At 45.9% G+C, this 16,644-nt stretch overlaps 1 protein-coding gene across 3 annotated transcripts in view; it reads left to right on the top strand.

Moving 5' to 3' along the window:
* LOC139539876 (guanine nucleotide-binding protein G(o) subunit alpha) overlaps positions 1 to 16,644 on the top strand; it is a 157,313-nt gene that overhangs the window by 49,409 nt on the left and 91,260 nt on the right. For all 3 annotated transcript variants that reach the window (XR_011668030.1, XM_071343241.1, XM_071343242.1), the window contains exon 3: positions 1,690 to 1,831. Coding sequence is in view for 2 of the 3 variants with exons in the window: in XM_071343241.1 (XP_071199342.1) it covers positions 1,690 to 1,831 (142 nt within the window). In the remaining variant the exon portion in view is untranslated. The remainder of the gene's footprint in view (positions 1 to 1,689; positions 1,832 to 16,644) is intronic.

The following is a 16,644-nucleotide window of genomic DNA, read 5'->3' as shown; positions in this document are numbered from 1 at the left end:
ATGGTGGTCCATTGGAACATGTTGTTCAGAGCAGAGTAACAGACTCAGGGTTGGTTGGCAGATCTTTATTTAGGTAATGATATTTGCCAGGTGTTAACCTGCCTCTTAGTTCCCCCAGTGGAACGATAGGAGGGAGGGGTGTCTTTGTGCGGCTTGGCTCAATACATCCTCCGAAAACAAAACCATTGCACCTGCCCCTGGCACAGAGGCTTGGCTGGCACACACCTATCTCTGCCAGGGCACACCTGGTCTACCAGACACAGTGCCAGCAATGGTAAAGCAAGTATATTAAAGAGGAAGGAAAACAGTTTGTCCAATCTACAGAGCTTTCATTGCTCCTGGAGAGGACCTAAGCTCATGCGATCCATACCAGAGTCCTTGACCACAGCATTATGTGATGCCAAAGTAATGAGTCACAACTACACACATTTGACAATAGGCTCCCATCCCACCTGTCCTCTACTCACCCCTTCCATGTGTGCTCTGTGCTGGGGAGAGTAGGAACCCTCTCCCCTCTCAGGTCCCCAGGTCCCAGCAGTGCAGGACCAGTGTGTGCCCTGCTGTTTATTACACCCAAAGATAAAGCCTTCATGATGGGGTGATTATTATTGAATGAGAGAGAGAATGAGAGAAGGAGAGAGAGACAGAGACGAAAGGGAGAGCACAGGGGAGATAAGAGGCAGTATCAACCTTGCCGTTGACACACATCTGTCTGAGTTACAGCAGCATTACTACTGAGCTGTAGATAAGTAGCTGTCACTAAACGCATGCGCGTACGAACACGCACGCACACACACATACTCACCCACACACAGCAGTAGGAGAACAGGGCACGTTTAGGCTTGTCAGTGTATTGAGAGAGTAGTGATTCATTGGAAGTCATTGGAAAGAGTCTCAGGAAAGGCCACTGCAGAGCAAGCAGGTTGCTGTCGGAGGATCACAAACAGTATCTGTGTGCAGTGGCAGGCTCCACGGGCTGGGCCGCTCTCCCTCTCTCTCATGCAGTAAGTCACGGCTTAGGGCACTGACATTTCTCTGCTCTTTCTTTTTATATGCTTGGCCTGCTACAAAGTTCACACTCACTTTCACAAACACAATGCTCAGACTTTACTCTTTCTTGATAGGAGATCATGCTCTATCTGACCCATTGAATGGACTGGAGGCTGGATATCAGGGCCAATGGGAGGCTGGATATCAGGGCCAATGGGAGGGTGCGGCTCAGGTGTTAATGGTGCCTGTAGTGTTCTGGTGGAGCAGGGGTTTAATAGGCTGAGCCTCTCCCTGCTGTGGTGTTTGTGTCATGAAGAGGAGATCTCAGGCCTGGGGTCAATGTGTCTCTGCCTAATGGGGCACACTCTCTACATCTGGTCCTGGACTGGTTCTGTCTCTGTCTGCTGGGTGGGGGAGAAACTCTCAGATCTTCCCCTCTCTCCCCCGGCCAGTTACAGCAGCAACGGAGCAAATGAAAGGAAAACAGAATTAAAATGGAGCCAGGCTGAGGAAGAGAGAGGAGCTCAGGGTTGTGTGTGTGTGTGCGTGTGTGTGTGTGGGGGGGGGGGGGCTTTAGGTGCTTTATGTGTGATACAGCATGTGTGCCTCTGCGTGCCTGTCGACAGTGTGTGCCATGGACATGATGTCCTTGTTTAGGTAAATGCCTATTTGACCTATGAATCATGTTCATGTTTGCAGGATTATCCATGAGGATGGCTTCTCTGGAGATGATGTGAAGCAGTACAAGCCTGTGGTCTACAGCAACACAATCCAGTCTCTGGCTGCCATCGTCCGTGCCATGGACACCCTTGGCCTGGAGTACGGAGACAAGGAGAGAAAAGTGAGTCTCTCTACCACTCTGTAGAGTGTAGCACTGAGGGAATGGACTACAACTGCACACACACAGGCACAGACAGACAGACAGACAGGCGCAAGCATGGACGCATGTACACACACACACGCACGCACGCACGCACGCACGCACACACACACACACACACACACACACACACACACACACATTAGTAAGCAGAGCATTGCGTGCTCCTGCCATTCTACTGTAGTGATGGCCTCCCAAACACCTTTATCGAAAAAAATACACAAACTGTCACACCAACAGACACCCATATATTCAACCACTGAATTTTAACACCAGAACTGCTAAAGCAGCTATTTTTACTGCTCATAATTGTATTTTATTTATAACTCTGCCATTTTTAAAGTCATGCTCCCCTCTGTCCTTGACTTTTCCAAAATAAGTCTATATAGCACACTGCCGTTGTTAGAATTGTAATATCACAAACAGAACTGGAGTAATATCCAGTTTTAGGAGTGCATGTCATTCATGCCCCCTTCTCTCGACTGTAGGGCCTGCTCCACTCCGTCTCCCGACTGTAGGGCCTGCTCCACTCCTTCTCTCGACTGTAGGGCCTGCTCCACTCCTTCTCTCAACTGTAGGGCCTGCTTCACTCCTTCTCCCGACTGTAGGGCCTGCTCTACTCCTTCTCGACTGTAGGGCCTGCTCCACTCCTTCTCCCGACTATAGGGCCTGCTCCACTCCTTCTCCCGACTGTAGGGCCTGCTCCACTCTTTCTCCCGACTGTAGGGCCTGCTCCACTCCTTCTCACGACTGTAGGACCTGCTCCACTCCTTCTCCCGACTGTAGGGCCTGCTCCACTCCGTCTCCCGACTGTAGGGCCTGCTCCACTCCGTCTCCCGACTGTAGGGCTTGCTCCACTCCTTCTCCCGACTGTAGGGCCTGCTCCACTCCTTCTCCCGACTGTAGGGCCTGCTCCACTTCTTCTCCCGACTGTAGGGCCTACTCCACTCTTTCTGCCGACTGTAGGGCCTGCTCCACTCCTTCTCCCGACTGTAGGGCCTGCTCCACTTCTTCTCCCGACTGTAGGGCCTACTCCACTCTTTCTGCCGACTGTAGGGCCTGCTCCACTCTTTCTCCCGACTGCAGGGCCTGCTCCACTCTTTCTCCCGATTGCAGGGCCTTCTCCACTCTTTATCGCGATTGTAGGGCCTGCTCCACTCTTACTCTCGACTGTAGGGCCTGCTCCACTCTTTCTGCCGACTGTAGGGCCTGCTCCACTTCTTTCTGCCGACTGTAGGGCCTGCTCCACTCTTTCTCCCGACTGCAGGGCCTGCTCCACTCTTTCTCCCGACTGTAGGGCCTGCTCCACTTTTTCTCCCGACTGCAGGGCCTGCTCCACTCTTTATCGCGATTGTAGGGCCTGCTCCACTCTTTCTCTCGACTGTAGGGCCTGCTCCACTCTTTCTGCCGACTGTGGGGCCTGCTCCACTTCTTTCTGCCGACTGTAGGGCCTGCTCCACTCCTTCTCCCGACTGTAGGGCCTGCTCCACTTCTTTCTGCCGACTGTAGGACCTGCTCCACTCCTTCTCCCGACTGTAGGGCCTGCTCCACTTCTTTCTGCCGACTGTAGGGCCTGCTCCACTCCTTCTCCCGACTGTAGGGCCTGCTCCACTTCTTTCTGCCGACTGTAGGGCCTGCTCCACTTCTTTCTGCCGACTGTAGGGCCTGCTCCACTCTTTCTCCCGACTGCAGGGCCTGCTCCACTCTTTCTCCCGACTGTAGGGCCTGCTCCACTTTTTCTCCCGACTGCAGGGCCTGCTCCACTCTTTCTCCCGACTGCAGGGCCTGCTCCACTCTTTCTCCCGACTGTAGGGCCTGCTCCACTCTTTCTCCCGACTGTAGGGCCTGCTCCACTCTTTCTCCCGACTGTAGGGCCTGCTCCACTCTTTCTCCCGACTGTAGGGCCTGCTCCACTCTTTCTCCCAACTATAGGGCCTGCTCCACTCTTTCTCCCGACAGTGGAAGGTGCCGTGCCCAGTTGATAATCACCCCGATAATTGCCTCGAAACTGAACCTAAGCTATACCGAAATGAATTTCACACATACAGTATATAACAGATGAAGTAAAGCATGCTCGGGGAGAATGGGTGAGTTGATTGGAGAGGGGAAGCGACTGATTTATAATTATGTAATCACCAATTGTGAATGAAGAACAGGGAGGGGTATTCTATATTGGTACATTCTAATTATAATCTCAAAATGGTATGTACCCTGTATCAGTCCAACACATCTTATCAGTCTACTCTGGCCTACTTGGAGTACACAGTGATTGCTGTGTAATTTTTGAGCTGGAAGCGTTCATTTCAATCCTGTGTCTCCGTGGAGCATTCAGTGGAAAGAGCGTATTTCTGGTCGGTGTGAATGTTTTGGATCAGATGGCACGGCTGTACTCGGTGAAAGGAGGCACCCGCTGCTGCTTGTTGCTGTGTTCTACAACATGCTTGACTTGGTTGCTATCAACGCACACGTGTTGCTCAAGCAGTGCATGAGAGATATGAGGTCCAAGGCAGCAGCAAAGATTCCACGCGAGCCGCTGCGTGAGGCAAATTGCGCACAGCTCCCGGGGAGGAGACAGTGTCAGGTGGCCAGATGAGCTAAGAACAGAACCCAAGACACCTGTGTCACCTGCAAGCCACGTGTTTGTGGGAAGTGTGTCAATCAAGTGAAAGTGGCAAAGATTTGTGTCCATTGTTTGGACAAGGGATCGCCGCTAAATGAAATCCAACTGATGCCATTGCGTGAAAACGTACACCATGTAAGCACGAGCTGACAATAATGTACTATTTTTGACTGCTGTCATATCGACACTTATATTCATTATAATGGCATTATTGCTTTTCTGCTGATTTTCACACTTGGCGCTTATAATTATGTTTAGGCTACTGATATTTTCATAGTTTGACCTCGCTGACCATTCGTCTATGTGGTTAGGGAATTTGTATTATTTTTGTGGTTATAAAATACGCTTTTACCGTGTTCCCCAACACATCCCACTGGGCACAGACATCAATTCAATGTCTATTCCACGTTGGTTCAACGTAATTTGTGTTTTTTTGTTTTTACATAATGCCTACAGTAACATAAACTAATGAAACGTTGTTGTATTATTCTAATGTTACCTAAGACCTTCATAAACATAGCCAAATTATTATTTTATCAATAGCATATATGACATTTATTAGAATGTTGCAGTCAAAATGACTGCTCATTAGCTTGAAGGCGGGACCCTCGAGGCTCAGCGTTCTAGAGTTCTAGTGTTCACAAACACACCCACTCATCCTTATCCAGCTTGAAAATCCATAACCCCAGTGTTGTAACAGGTAATTGGCCACAAGGCTCTGAAAGGATGTGGAACAGAGCACATTAGTCTCAGCTTGTTGACTGGCTTCTATAAATCACCCACTGAGAGGAGGGGAGCAGCAGGACATGTAGATTCACACAACACACTGTCTGCCTGTACCAAGGAGGGAATCAGACAGGTTTGGAATACTGTATTCAGACCATGATGAATGAACGCTCTAGTGGAAAAGGTGAATGCGTTTAGTAGACATGACATTCATAGTGTTGATGATACATACATGTTTATAACAGCATTGTTAAATGATGGTGGTGCCAACAATAATGATGATGAATGATGAAGATGATGGGAATAGTTTGGGATTGGTTATTGGTTCAGTCCACAATGTCAAACTGCTGACAGGCTGGATTGGAGTGTGAGCGGCAGGGCAAAGGTCATGTCTCTTTCAGGGGTCATGGGTCATCAGCTGTGTCAGTACATGGCCTCAGAGTGACCTTAAGAGGACAGACAGGGTGAAGGAAGGTGTACAGTAGGATATGTGAGCTGCTGTCCTAATGCCTCCTCTCATGTGTTGTGTTGGTATCCGTTCCCCTGCTGTGTTCTGTTCCCCCTCTAAAACAGGAGGCACACCACTGACTCGGACCTTTCCAGGAAGTTCTTTATATTTTAATCAAACCAATGCTATCAATACTCTGGGACAAGTCATCTGAAATACCCAGCTGCTATTGATTGTTATATTATCTCTTTCTTCTGCTAGAAGCAGAGCGCTTCTTTAGACAATAACTGTATTTCTGTCCCAATAAACTGGAGTGCTTGAGAGTTGACAGACGCAGGGGTTGTGTCCAGCCTCTATGGTTGTGTCATTCTCAGAGAAGTAATTTAGAGTGCTTCAGTGTGTGTGCGTGTGTGCGTCTGTGCATGTGACCCAAAAGTAACCTCTCAAAAGTAATTTGTGAAATAGGTCAGAGGTCACTGTCCCAAAGCGGTGAATCTCTCTGCCTAATGGAGAGAGAAAACGAAGGACCGCCACAGAAAGAGAGAAAAAAGCTGAGGCGTGCAGAGAGAGAATGAGAGGAGAGAATAAGTATGAGAGAGAAATAGAATGGAGAAAAGAGAGAATGCAGGGAGGTGAGCTCCTAACTGGGGTGTGTCCTGTTGAGGACCCCTGTTTACCTGTATGTTAGTGTGAATTAGGGATGGGCGGTATCCAGATTTTCTTATCATCATACCGTCCTTCTCGCATCCCGAGATTTACGGTATTACCGGCTTAGTACACAAGGGGGCGCAAAAAAACCCCGCATTGGGCGTCTATTAACAGAACGCTAACAAAATTCACAAATTTCCATGGAGGCTGCTAGCTAAATATGTTAATGAGCACAAACGAAAATAAACAAATTGCAAAGACAGGCAATCCAGCTCATAAAGTTATACATATATAGATAGGAGCTACCAAATGTCATTTTTGGTGCGTTTGGACATTTCCAAGCAAATGTGAACGAGAGACATTGGACAAAGTGAACAAAGTTTTGACTCATGTTTGTCTGAAGGAAGAACAGTACTGGCTCTGGAGCAGCATGTGTACACGCTGTGTATGTGTGGAGTCTGGAGTCGTTAGGGCAACGGGCCTTCCTGCTCTGCTCTGAGAAGATGGGGAGGAGCAGACAGGCCGAGAACAGAGAGGAGAAAGAACGCAAGGAAATCAAGATAGCAGTGGCAGCTGTACAAATACCTAACTCATCCAAAGGGCTTTGACTTCTCAAACACAGCAGAAAGCTATCACAATATGATACCCCGTAACCTTATTAATTTAGCCACTTACTTAGATACCTAGCAAGTTAAACTTAGGGGTCACGTTAATGCAGAATTCTTCATTTTTCACACAGGAAAAAAACAAGAAATATCTTGTTGCGTTTTGTAAACGCGCATCTAAAATTCTTCTTATTGTAATTTCTGCTCGGCATCAGACACATTTTGTGCTTCAGTTGCACTTCTCCACTCAGATGAGAATTCGCCAATGGCATTCTATCAGCAGACAACCCTCTAACTGATGTGTAGCTACTCCGGTACTTTTCTCAGTGTAGCCAGCCTACTTTTCTCCAGTAAAATGCAAGATTAACTTTAAGAAAAACATTAGGAAATGTAGTTGGCTACATTATTTCTATGATAAACATTAGAAATATGATGGCCATGCATCGTTTCGCAAAAAAACCTTGCTTTTTCATTGTAAGCTCATTTACTTGTGTGGCTGCTAGCCAAAAACGTTGCGCTTCTGTTGTCGTCTGATGACAATGAAGCTATTTTCTGCCGAATGTGTTGCACTAATGTATTTTCTGTGAAGAAAAACTAGTTGCACACCCCTGATCACTCTATTGAAGCAAAAAAAACACTGTTGACTTTCAATATAAAGCGCGACCCCTGTCAATACACAGCTGGACCCACCTGCTCCCACTTTAACTTGTTGTGCTATTTACAAACAAACACTTGACTGTTCAGGGGAACTACCGTAAGCTTCATCATGTAAAATAATGTGACAGGTGAAATGAAGAACGCAATCTGCTTTATCTCCTAACGTATCGCACAAGTTGACTGCAGTTATTTACTAAAAAGCTACAAATATATATAGATTTTTTTACTTCAAATAAGTAGTTTAAACGGTATTAACAATATTAAAAAACCATCCTGTGGCTATTTCCAAATACCTCAGTATACGGTATACCGCCCAAGCCTAGTGTGAATGTGTGAGTGTTTCTCCAGCTTGTGGATATTGCCTGTATGTGCAGACGGGTGTGGCAGCATGGAACAGAGTGCCCCTTCTTTCGTTATCTCTTTCCCTCCCTCTTTCTCTCTTTCTCTCTCTTTCTCTCTCCCTATCTCTCTGCTCCTTACTGGGCTGGCCAGCTGGCTCGCACCTCTTTAATCTGAAGTGTGAAGCTTTTATTGGAGCTGCTCTCTCAACAGCCAAGCAGCCACTCTCGCTCCTTCTGTCTCTCTCAATTCAATTTCAATTCAATTTCAATTCAAGGGCTTTGTTGTCATAGGAAACGTATGTTTACATTGCCAAAGCAAGTGAAATAGATAATAAACAAAAGTGAAATAAACAATTAAAAATGTACAGTAAACATTACACTTACAAAAGTTTCAAAAGAATAAAGACATATCAAATGTCATATTATGTATATATACAGTGTTGTAATGATGTGCAAATTTCCTTTTCTTGTGGCAACAGGTCACAAATCTTGCTGCTGTGATGGCACACTGTGGTATTTCACCCAATAGATATGGGAGTTTATCAAAATTGGATTTGTTTTCAAATTCTTTGTGGTCTGTGTAATCTGAGGGAAATATGTGTCTCTAATATGGTCATAGATTTGTCAGGAGGTTAGGAAGTGCAGCTCAGTTTCCACCTCATTTTGTGGGCAGTGTGCACATAGCCTGTCTTCTCTTAAAAGCCAGGTCTGCCTTCGGCGGCCTTTCTCAATAGCAAGGCTATGCTACCTGAGTCTATATATAGTCAAAGATTTACTTAATTTTGGGTCAGTCACAGTGGTCAGGTATTCTGCATTCTAGTTTGCTTTGTTTTTTGGTAAATTATTTTCAATGTGTCAAGTAATTCTCTTTTTGTTTTCTCATGATTTGGTTGGTCTAATTGTGTTGCTGTCCTGGGGCTCTGTGGGGTGTGTTTGTGTTTGTGAACAGAGCCCCCGGACCAGCTTGCTTAGGGGACTCTTCTCTAGGTTTATTTCTCTGTAAGTGATGGCTTTGTTATGGAAGGTTTGGGAATTGCTTCCTTTTAGGTTGTTGTAGAATTTAACGGCTCTTTTCTGGATTTTGATAATTAGCGAGTATCGGCCTAATTATGATCTTCATGCATTATTTAGTGTTTTACGTTGTACACAGAGGATATTTTTTTGCAGAATTCTGCATGCAGTCTCAATTTGGTGTTTGTCACATTTTGTGAATTCTTGGTTGGTGACCAGACCCCAGACCTCACAATCATAAAGGGCAATGGGTTGTATAACTGATTCAAGTATTTTTTGCCAGATCCTAATTGATATGTTGAATTTTATGTTCCTTTTGATGGCATAGGCCCTTCTTGCCTTGTCTCTCAGATCGTTCGCAGCTTTGTGGAAGTTACCTGTGGCGCTGATGTTTAGGCCGAGGTATGTATAGTTTTTTGTGTGCTCTAGGGCAACGGTGTCTAGATGGAATGGGAACTGGACCTTTTTTTGAACACCATTATTTTGTCTTACTGACATTTACTGTCAGGACCCAGGTCTGACAGAATCTGTGCAGAAGATCTAGGTGCTGCTGTAGGCCCTCCCTGGTTGGCCTCTCTCTCTCTCTCTCTCTCTCTCTCTCACTCTCTCTCTCTGCCTTTCCTTCTCTCCTCTTTTTTCCCCTCCTGCGATCCTCATCCTTTGCCTTTCTCTCTCTCCCGTCCTCTCACTAATCATCTCTGATTGTCTCCCTCCCTCATTAGTATCTCTCAACCTCTCCTTTCTCTGAGTCCAAGCCTGTTGCCATGGCTACCCTGTGTTTTGCCTTCCTCAACACATTCCGCAAGTCCGTGTCCAAAGGCAATGTCACTCACATGAAGGGAGAAACCACTCGAAAAAATCAGGCCTGAAACTGTGGAGAGGCAGGCCATGCAGTCACTCAGTGCTGCTTGACCAAGCGTAGCTCATCCATCTATTTTGGCATTTATGCCACACCCACTCCTCTATGTATGCACCCATGCCACACCCACTCCTCTATGTATGCACCCATTCCACACCCACTCCTTTATGTATGCAGCCATGCCACACCCACTCCTCTATGTATGCACCCATGCCACACCCACTCCTCTATGTATGCAGCCATGACACACCCACTCCTCTAAGTATGCAGCCATGCCACACCCACTCCTCTATGTATGCACCCATGCCACACCCACTCCTCTATGTATGCACCCATGCCACACCCACTCCTCTATGTATGCAGCCATGCCACACCCACTCCTCTATGTATGCAGCCATGCCACATCCACTCCTCTATGTATTCACCCATGCCACACCCACTCCTCTATGTATGCAGCCATGCCACACCCACTCCTCTATGTATGCAGCCATGCCACACCCACTCCTCTATGTATGCAGCCATGCCAGCCACACCCACTCCTTAATGTATGCAGCCATGCCAGCCACACTCACTCCTCTATGTATGCAGCCATGCCAGCCACACTCACTCCTCTATGTATGCAGCCATGCAAGCCACACTCACTCCTCTATGTACGCAGCCATGCCACACCCACTCCTCTATGTATGCAGCCATGACACACCCACTCCTCTATGTATGCAGCCATGCCACACCCACTCCTCTATGTATGCAGCCATGTCACACCCACTCCTCTATGTACGCAGCCATGACACACCCACTCCTCTATGTATGCAGCCATGACACACCCACTCCTCTTTGTATGCAGCCATGCCACACCCACTTCTCTATGTATGCAGTCATGCCACACCCACTCCTCTATGTATGCAGCCATACCAGTCACACCCACTCCTCTATGTATGCAGTCATGACACACCCACTCCTCTATGTATGCAGCCATGCCACACCCACTCCTCTATGTATGCAGCCATGCCACACCCACTCCTCTATGTATGCAGCCATGACACACCCACTCCTCTATGTATGCAGCCATGACACACCCACTCCTCTATGTATGCAGCCATACATACTTGGATGTGTTTCGATCAGCATGATGTCATGATGTTCTGACTCTTGAGCCCACTGGGCACAGACGTCAGTTCAATGTCTAATTTTGATTTACATTAATTAACGTGAATTCAATGTGAAATCCACCAAAACTGTCACTGTGTCATTGGATTTAGGTTAAAAGTTGATGACTTTTTGCATATCCAATCAGTTTTCCACGTTGATTCAACGTTATCACATGACATTTTTTGGTTGAAATGACGTGGAAACAACGTTGATTCAACCAGTTTTTGCCCAGTGGGCTGGCAGTTTGTCCTCTGCCCGCTCATTAGAGATTGTGGATAGCTCAAGTCCAATAGCTGGCAGAGCTCTCTCCATTGTTCTATCTTCCGGAGCTCTTCACTCTTTATGATCCATTTCCCTGTGCTCACCACACATAATAAAACCCCAATGAGCCAGCCTCCATCCATTTCCTCCTTGGCTCGCTGCCTCTGTCCAGCCAACTGACTCTGTCTCACATTCATCTCATCTCTGTTCTGGCTCTGCTCACTCAAGCAGCCATACTGGAGCATTCAAGACTGCAAATCTGCCCTGGAAGGTTTAGTTAAGGAGAGGCAAACCCCTATACTTTCACTCTGTATTCCTGGAGCGTGGTCTGCCTGGGTTGGTGGTAGTGGCCTGGTGCCGTGCCATGATAACCTAGTCAGAAAGCCAGTCTCTGGCACTGGTCACGACTGCTGGCCATCCGATGGCATCCATATGGCCTTTCATTTCACTGGCAACGGGGTTAACTTGACCAACACCCCCATCTGGGAAGCTCCAGACTGTGTGCTCCACATGCAAATATATGCAGAAGGGATCTGAAATAGACCTGGCAGCACTGACATTATAATAGGAACGGTTCTTGAATTGTGAGTTTGACTCAGAGAGAGTCACCATCTAAATAATTCCCCAGTAGTTCTTCAGAGTCACTGACTCTGACTGAAACATGCAATTGCTCATGGCGCCATTAATTATCTTGTTTATACACTTTACCCTGTGGACAGGTGAACAGAAGGAGGAGAGGGAGAAGAGGCGGCCTCTCCAGTGAGGAGAGGGGGTGGCAGACGTCCCCAGTGGCTCATCCAGCCAGGGAGTCTGGGTGTCTGCTGTTGTTTTGGAGACGAGTGGTGTTGTGGTCTGGGGTGGAGGTCTGGAAGGGGGAGTGGTGTGATGGTTAAATGGTATAGTAAGATAAACTATAGTTTATTAGTCCATGTGAGATGGAAATGTGTCTTCTGCTTTTATCCCCCCTGCCGATATACACAGACGTACACACAAACACACATTGAAGAGATAGATTTATTTGATCATTTAAAGCACAATTCAACCACAGAAGTGGATAATGCATTTAAAGTCATTGGGCATGACACAAAAAAAGTTTTAAAATGTGTAAAAACATGAACAAACGACACAGTAGACCTAGTCTGATAGTTATACTGGGTAACAGATCTAATAATCATTCATACCTTTTTGAACATGTATAGCACTCCCTCTGCTACCTCTGGACACGACATGCAGTCCTTGGTGTAATACTTCCAAACAGATGAAACAAAAAGCCACATTATTTGAATCCAAAAGCTATCAAGTCAAAATATAGACTTTTCTCATCACGATCATGCAACTCTGAGTCAAGACCAGAGCATATAGTGATCAAACCTTAGAGCAGCCAACCCCCCCCCACCCCCCCAAAAAAATAATGCAACAAAAAAACACTTACAAATAAATTAAAATATGTACAACATTTACAGAGGTCTCTGCCTAGGCTACCTTACGGCACAATGGGGTTGGAGAATCTGGAGCAGAATCCACCCTGCTCCCCACTGCCCCTGGATCCTGCTTGCCCTCTTGGCTGCTGACTTTTAGCTCCTGGCCCCTCCTTGCCATTGCCCCACTCCCCCGTGTTTTAGGTGGGTGGAGGGCAGAGTGGGTGCCATGCCTGGGGAGGCTGTCTATTCCCACATGTCACAGGGACACCCTGGTGCTGATAATGAGCTCACTCCTCATTAGAGGAAACAGCCACAGACACAGAGAGACAAAGGGTGAGGTAAAAACACACACACTGGCACACACACAACTCGCTCTGTCAGATCAACCCAATCCAGTCTTCATTTTGAGAGCAACTGCCTGCTCAGCCTGAAAGACGGCCCCCATATCTTTTGTATTTTGCAAACATATGTTTTATGTGCTATGTTTGTTATGAGAGCTGAGCTTTTCCGTTATCACCAATGCTTTGTTTGTGCATATACTGCAAAACCTGTCAAAATATAATTCCCTGGTATAGCCAGACTTTTGTCCCTCCCCTGGGAACACAGCCAATTTGTGTTTATTGGTTCATATATCACTGTTCTGTTGACATCCTGCCTCCTACTGAAAACCCATGCTTCGTGCCAATTGCATTGTAGGAGTTGAATTATTAGTCAAGTGTTCACCTGGAAAATGTCCTTCTGGTGTGAGTGCATGCCTGTGTGTGTGTGACAGACATGGGAGGCTATTGATGAGTGTGTGTGGTGCTTTGAAGGCCCTCTGTGGGAGTGAAAATAGTAGGGATGTAGCTATTCAACGTTACGCATCGGTCCCAGGTTCAAATGTTCACGATATGTTTACGGAGCCCAAACCGATCCAAATTAAGAACGCATTGGTTAGATGTCTTACGAATTGTTGGTTCACTAATGTTTCTTACTCATATTGTTTTATTCCGGAAATACCTCTTATCTGTTGTGACTGAAATGATGCGTCCTCTCCTTCAGTTCAGTAGCCCATCAAACTTTTAGGCAAGTAACTGCGTATGACTGTCAGATAGCAAGTGTGCACACAGTGCGGGAGCCAGCTGCTCACGCCAACAAGAGGCAGGCCTGACCCTGTTCTAAGCTATTCGTACATCTGCACGGCACCTTCAGCATTCAGATGCTTGTAAAATGGCTTTCGCAATGTCAAATCATCGGCGTTATTAGTTGAGTGACAACCAACGTAATTTGCTGTGTCACTAGCTAGGTTTCCATCCAATTTGCGATAGATTTTCATGTGAATATTCAAAAATGTGTATACAACAATGGGCGCATTTTCCCAACAGATATGTGTTTCCATCAATCTGCGGCTAAATTCCTATGTACCAAATGAAAAATACAAGTTAAACGGGTTTCTACCATATTTTCAACGCTATTGATGGTTTTGTCACAAAAAGTGTTGCGTTATATAGTAAACGTCCCCACTCTGGTCTTGGCTCGTGCACTCTAGCCAACAGCTCACAGATACAATGCGGGTAGGCCACCTACATTATGAGATTGTTATGGATTAGAGCGATATTATTTTTATTTGTCAAACGGCAGCCAAGCATTGAGACCATGTCACCAGAATAAGACCCTCGATATTTAAAGAAGCATCAAGCTCATCAAGTGCACTTTCACCACCCTGTGAAGTTCATCATATATTATTTCATCTGTAGCCTAATAAACTGCATGGTTTCCCGAGTCGTAGTGGGAGGACCACACAACATACTCCAAGTTTACTTCGATATGATGGTTATTGTATCAATATTTGCGCATAAAGCCATTGCCGTTTCTTGCATAATTCATTTTACCGACACAAAAAGATCGCACCATGTCAAACGGCCAAATTGTCGGCATTTGTGAAATTGTACCGGCATATACTGTTTCCATCAGCCCGGTCATGACATCAGCCCGGTCCTCACAAATATATACATACACACATCAAATAAGCTACATCACATGTATAAAGACCCATATTAAGGGTTACCTCAGTAGTTGGTTGAGCGAAAATGTCCTTTCTGCTCCTTGACTGAATGAATTCTAAATGTCTGTTGTTGCTATTCTTGTGAAGCAATCTAGGTGTGCATTGGTCAGTCTGTTTTTCGGGGTTTTGTTTCACAATGTTCATTGTTATTAAAAATGTTGCTTCAAATGAATAAGTTCTGACAAAAAACTATGTCACCTTTTGCACACACTGCTTCAGAAGTGGATACTCTGTGTCTGACACAACATTCCAGAAATGGGTAACACCTGATCTTAGTTCACCTTGCAATGTGTCATTTGCCTGCAGCCTCACTATCTCACTCTCTATTCCAGCATGGTCAGGATAGAGGGCTGTGATGACTGGGGTCAGAGATGACACTGGCACATGAAAGGGGTTCTCAATGAAGTTGAAAAGTACTCCATCATATCCTTGTATCTTGACTCAAACTCCAACTTCAACTCTTCAAACACACGCACAAATGCATCATAGCTAAAATGTTGCAGTATGTCTGGGTTGGATGTGGTGACTGCTGAGTTTTTGGAAATTAACAAACTGTCTGTCAGGTATGAACAGTGTGGTGATTTTATTTTGAAATGCTGTGACCACACGCAGCATTTTGCCCAGAGTTTTAGCTTTCCCTTGGAGCTGGAGATTCACCGTGTTCAGGTGGCAGGTGATGTCAGTTAAAACAGCCAGCTTTAATATCCACTGTGGATCATCCAGCTCTGGCTCCTCTCTCCCCTTGCTTGCAACAAATTCACGGATATGAGGGAGGAGAGAAAGAAATCTTTCCAGAACTCTGCCATGAGACAGCCATCTCACCTCATTATGAAATATCAAGTCGCCGTCTTCTGTCTGGTATTCCTCCAGAAACTCGCGGAATTGCCGGTGATTCAGTGCCCTCACAATAATAATGTTCACCACCCGCACCACTTGCTGCGTCACATTCTGTAAGTCACAGTCTTTGAATTTAGCCACAAGTGCTTCCTGATGAATGATAAAATGGAAAGTAACAAATTTGGGAATATCCTCTCCCTTTCTCATCAGGCCTATGAGTCCCTTCTCCTTCCCGCATGTTTGGGGCGCGTCAGTGCACACAGATACCAGATTTGACCAGTCAATATTATTATCAGCAAAACATGTAACAAGGGCTTTCAGAATATCCTCCTCGTGTTTGTCCCTGAAGGGGCAGTAAACATAAAAGTTCCTCTCTGAACAGCTAGTTTTGAGGGAAGTGGACACAAACACATAATTGGGCAATGTCACTTACATCACTGCTTTAGTCACACGCAATACTAAAGCACGGCGCCACGGATATGCTTATCGATGTCCTCACCGATGTCTTCTATGCGTTTTGTTATGGTTGAGTCTGAGAGTTGCAGTCCCTTAATTTGCTTTAAAATAGCTTCCTTGTTTGTGAAATCAGCATACAATATTTCGGCTCAGGCCAAAAAACATTATTTGACAATCTCTGCGTCAGTGAAGGCCTTGTTTCTCGCGAGTATCCAAGCAATCTTATATGTTGCCTCGGTTGTTTTCTCTGCAACAGTGCTAGATCTGTCCATCATTGGTTGTTGTCCTTTGAGCTGTCCTTTGAGTTGAGCTATTTTGTTGTTTCTGAGGTTGCTTTGTGGCAGATATGTTTTGTCAAAGTGGGCATGGTGTGACTGGAAATGTTCCTCTAAATTTGCTCGTTTAAAAAAATAAGACAGTGATCTAGTCCCATCATGCAGTACAAAAAATACTTCTGTCCATTTCTCTTGGAACATTTCTGTGTTCTTCTTGAATCGACCTTATCCTTCTCTTAGCCACTGAAGCCATGTTAGCTACGTTAGATAGCTGCATTTCCCCGCCGCCATCTTCCTGATTTTTCCTGGTTCTCCGGTGGTTGTATGTTCATAGCTGTCACGTTGTTCTCCAGCTCATTGTCAATAGATTTATGTTTCTTTTTTACAATAAATCGATCCATGTCGACCAGACTGCA

Source organism: Salvelinus alpinus, chromosome 15, assembly GCF_045679555.1.
Source record: "Salvelinus alpinus chromosome 15, SLU_Salpinus.1, whole genome shotgun sequence".
NCBI lineage: Eukaryota > Metazoa > Chordata > Actinopteri > Salmoniformes > Salmonidae > Salvelinus > Salvelinus alpinus.
Note: the sequence above shows the minus strand (reverse complement) of the source record. Positions and strands in the feature narration are given on the sequence as shown.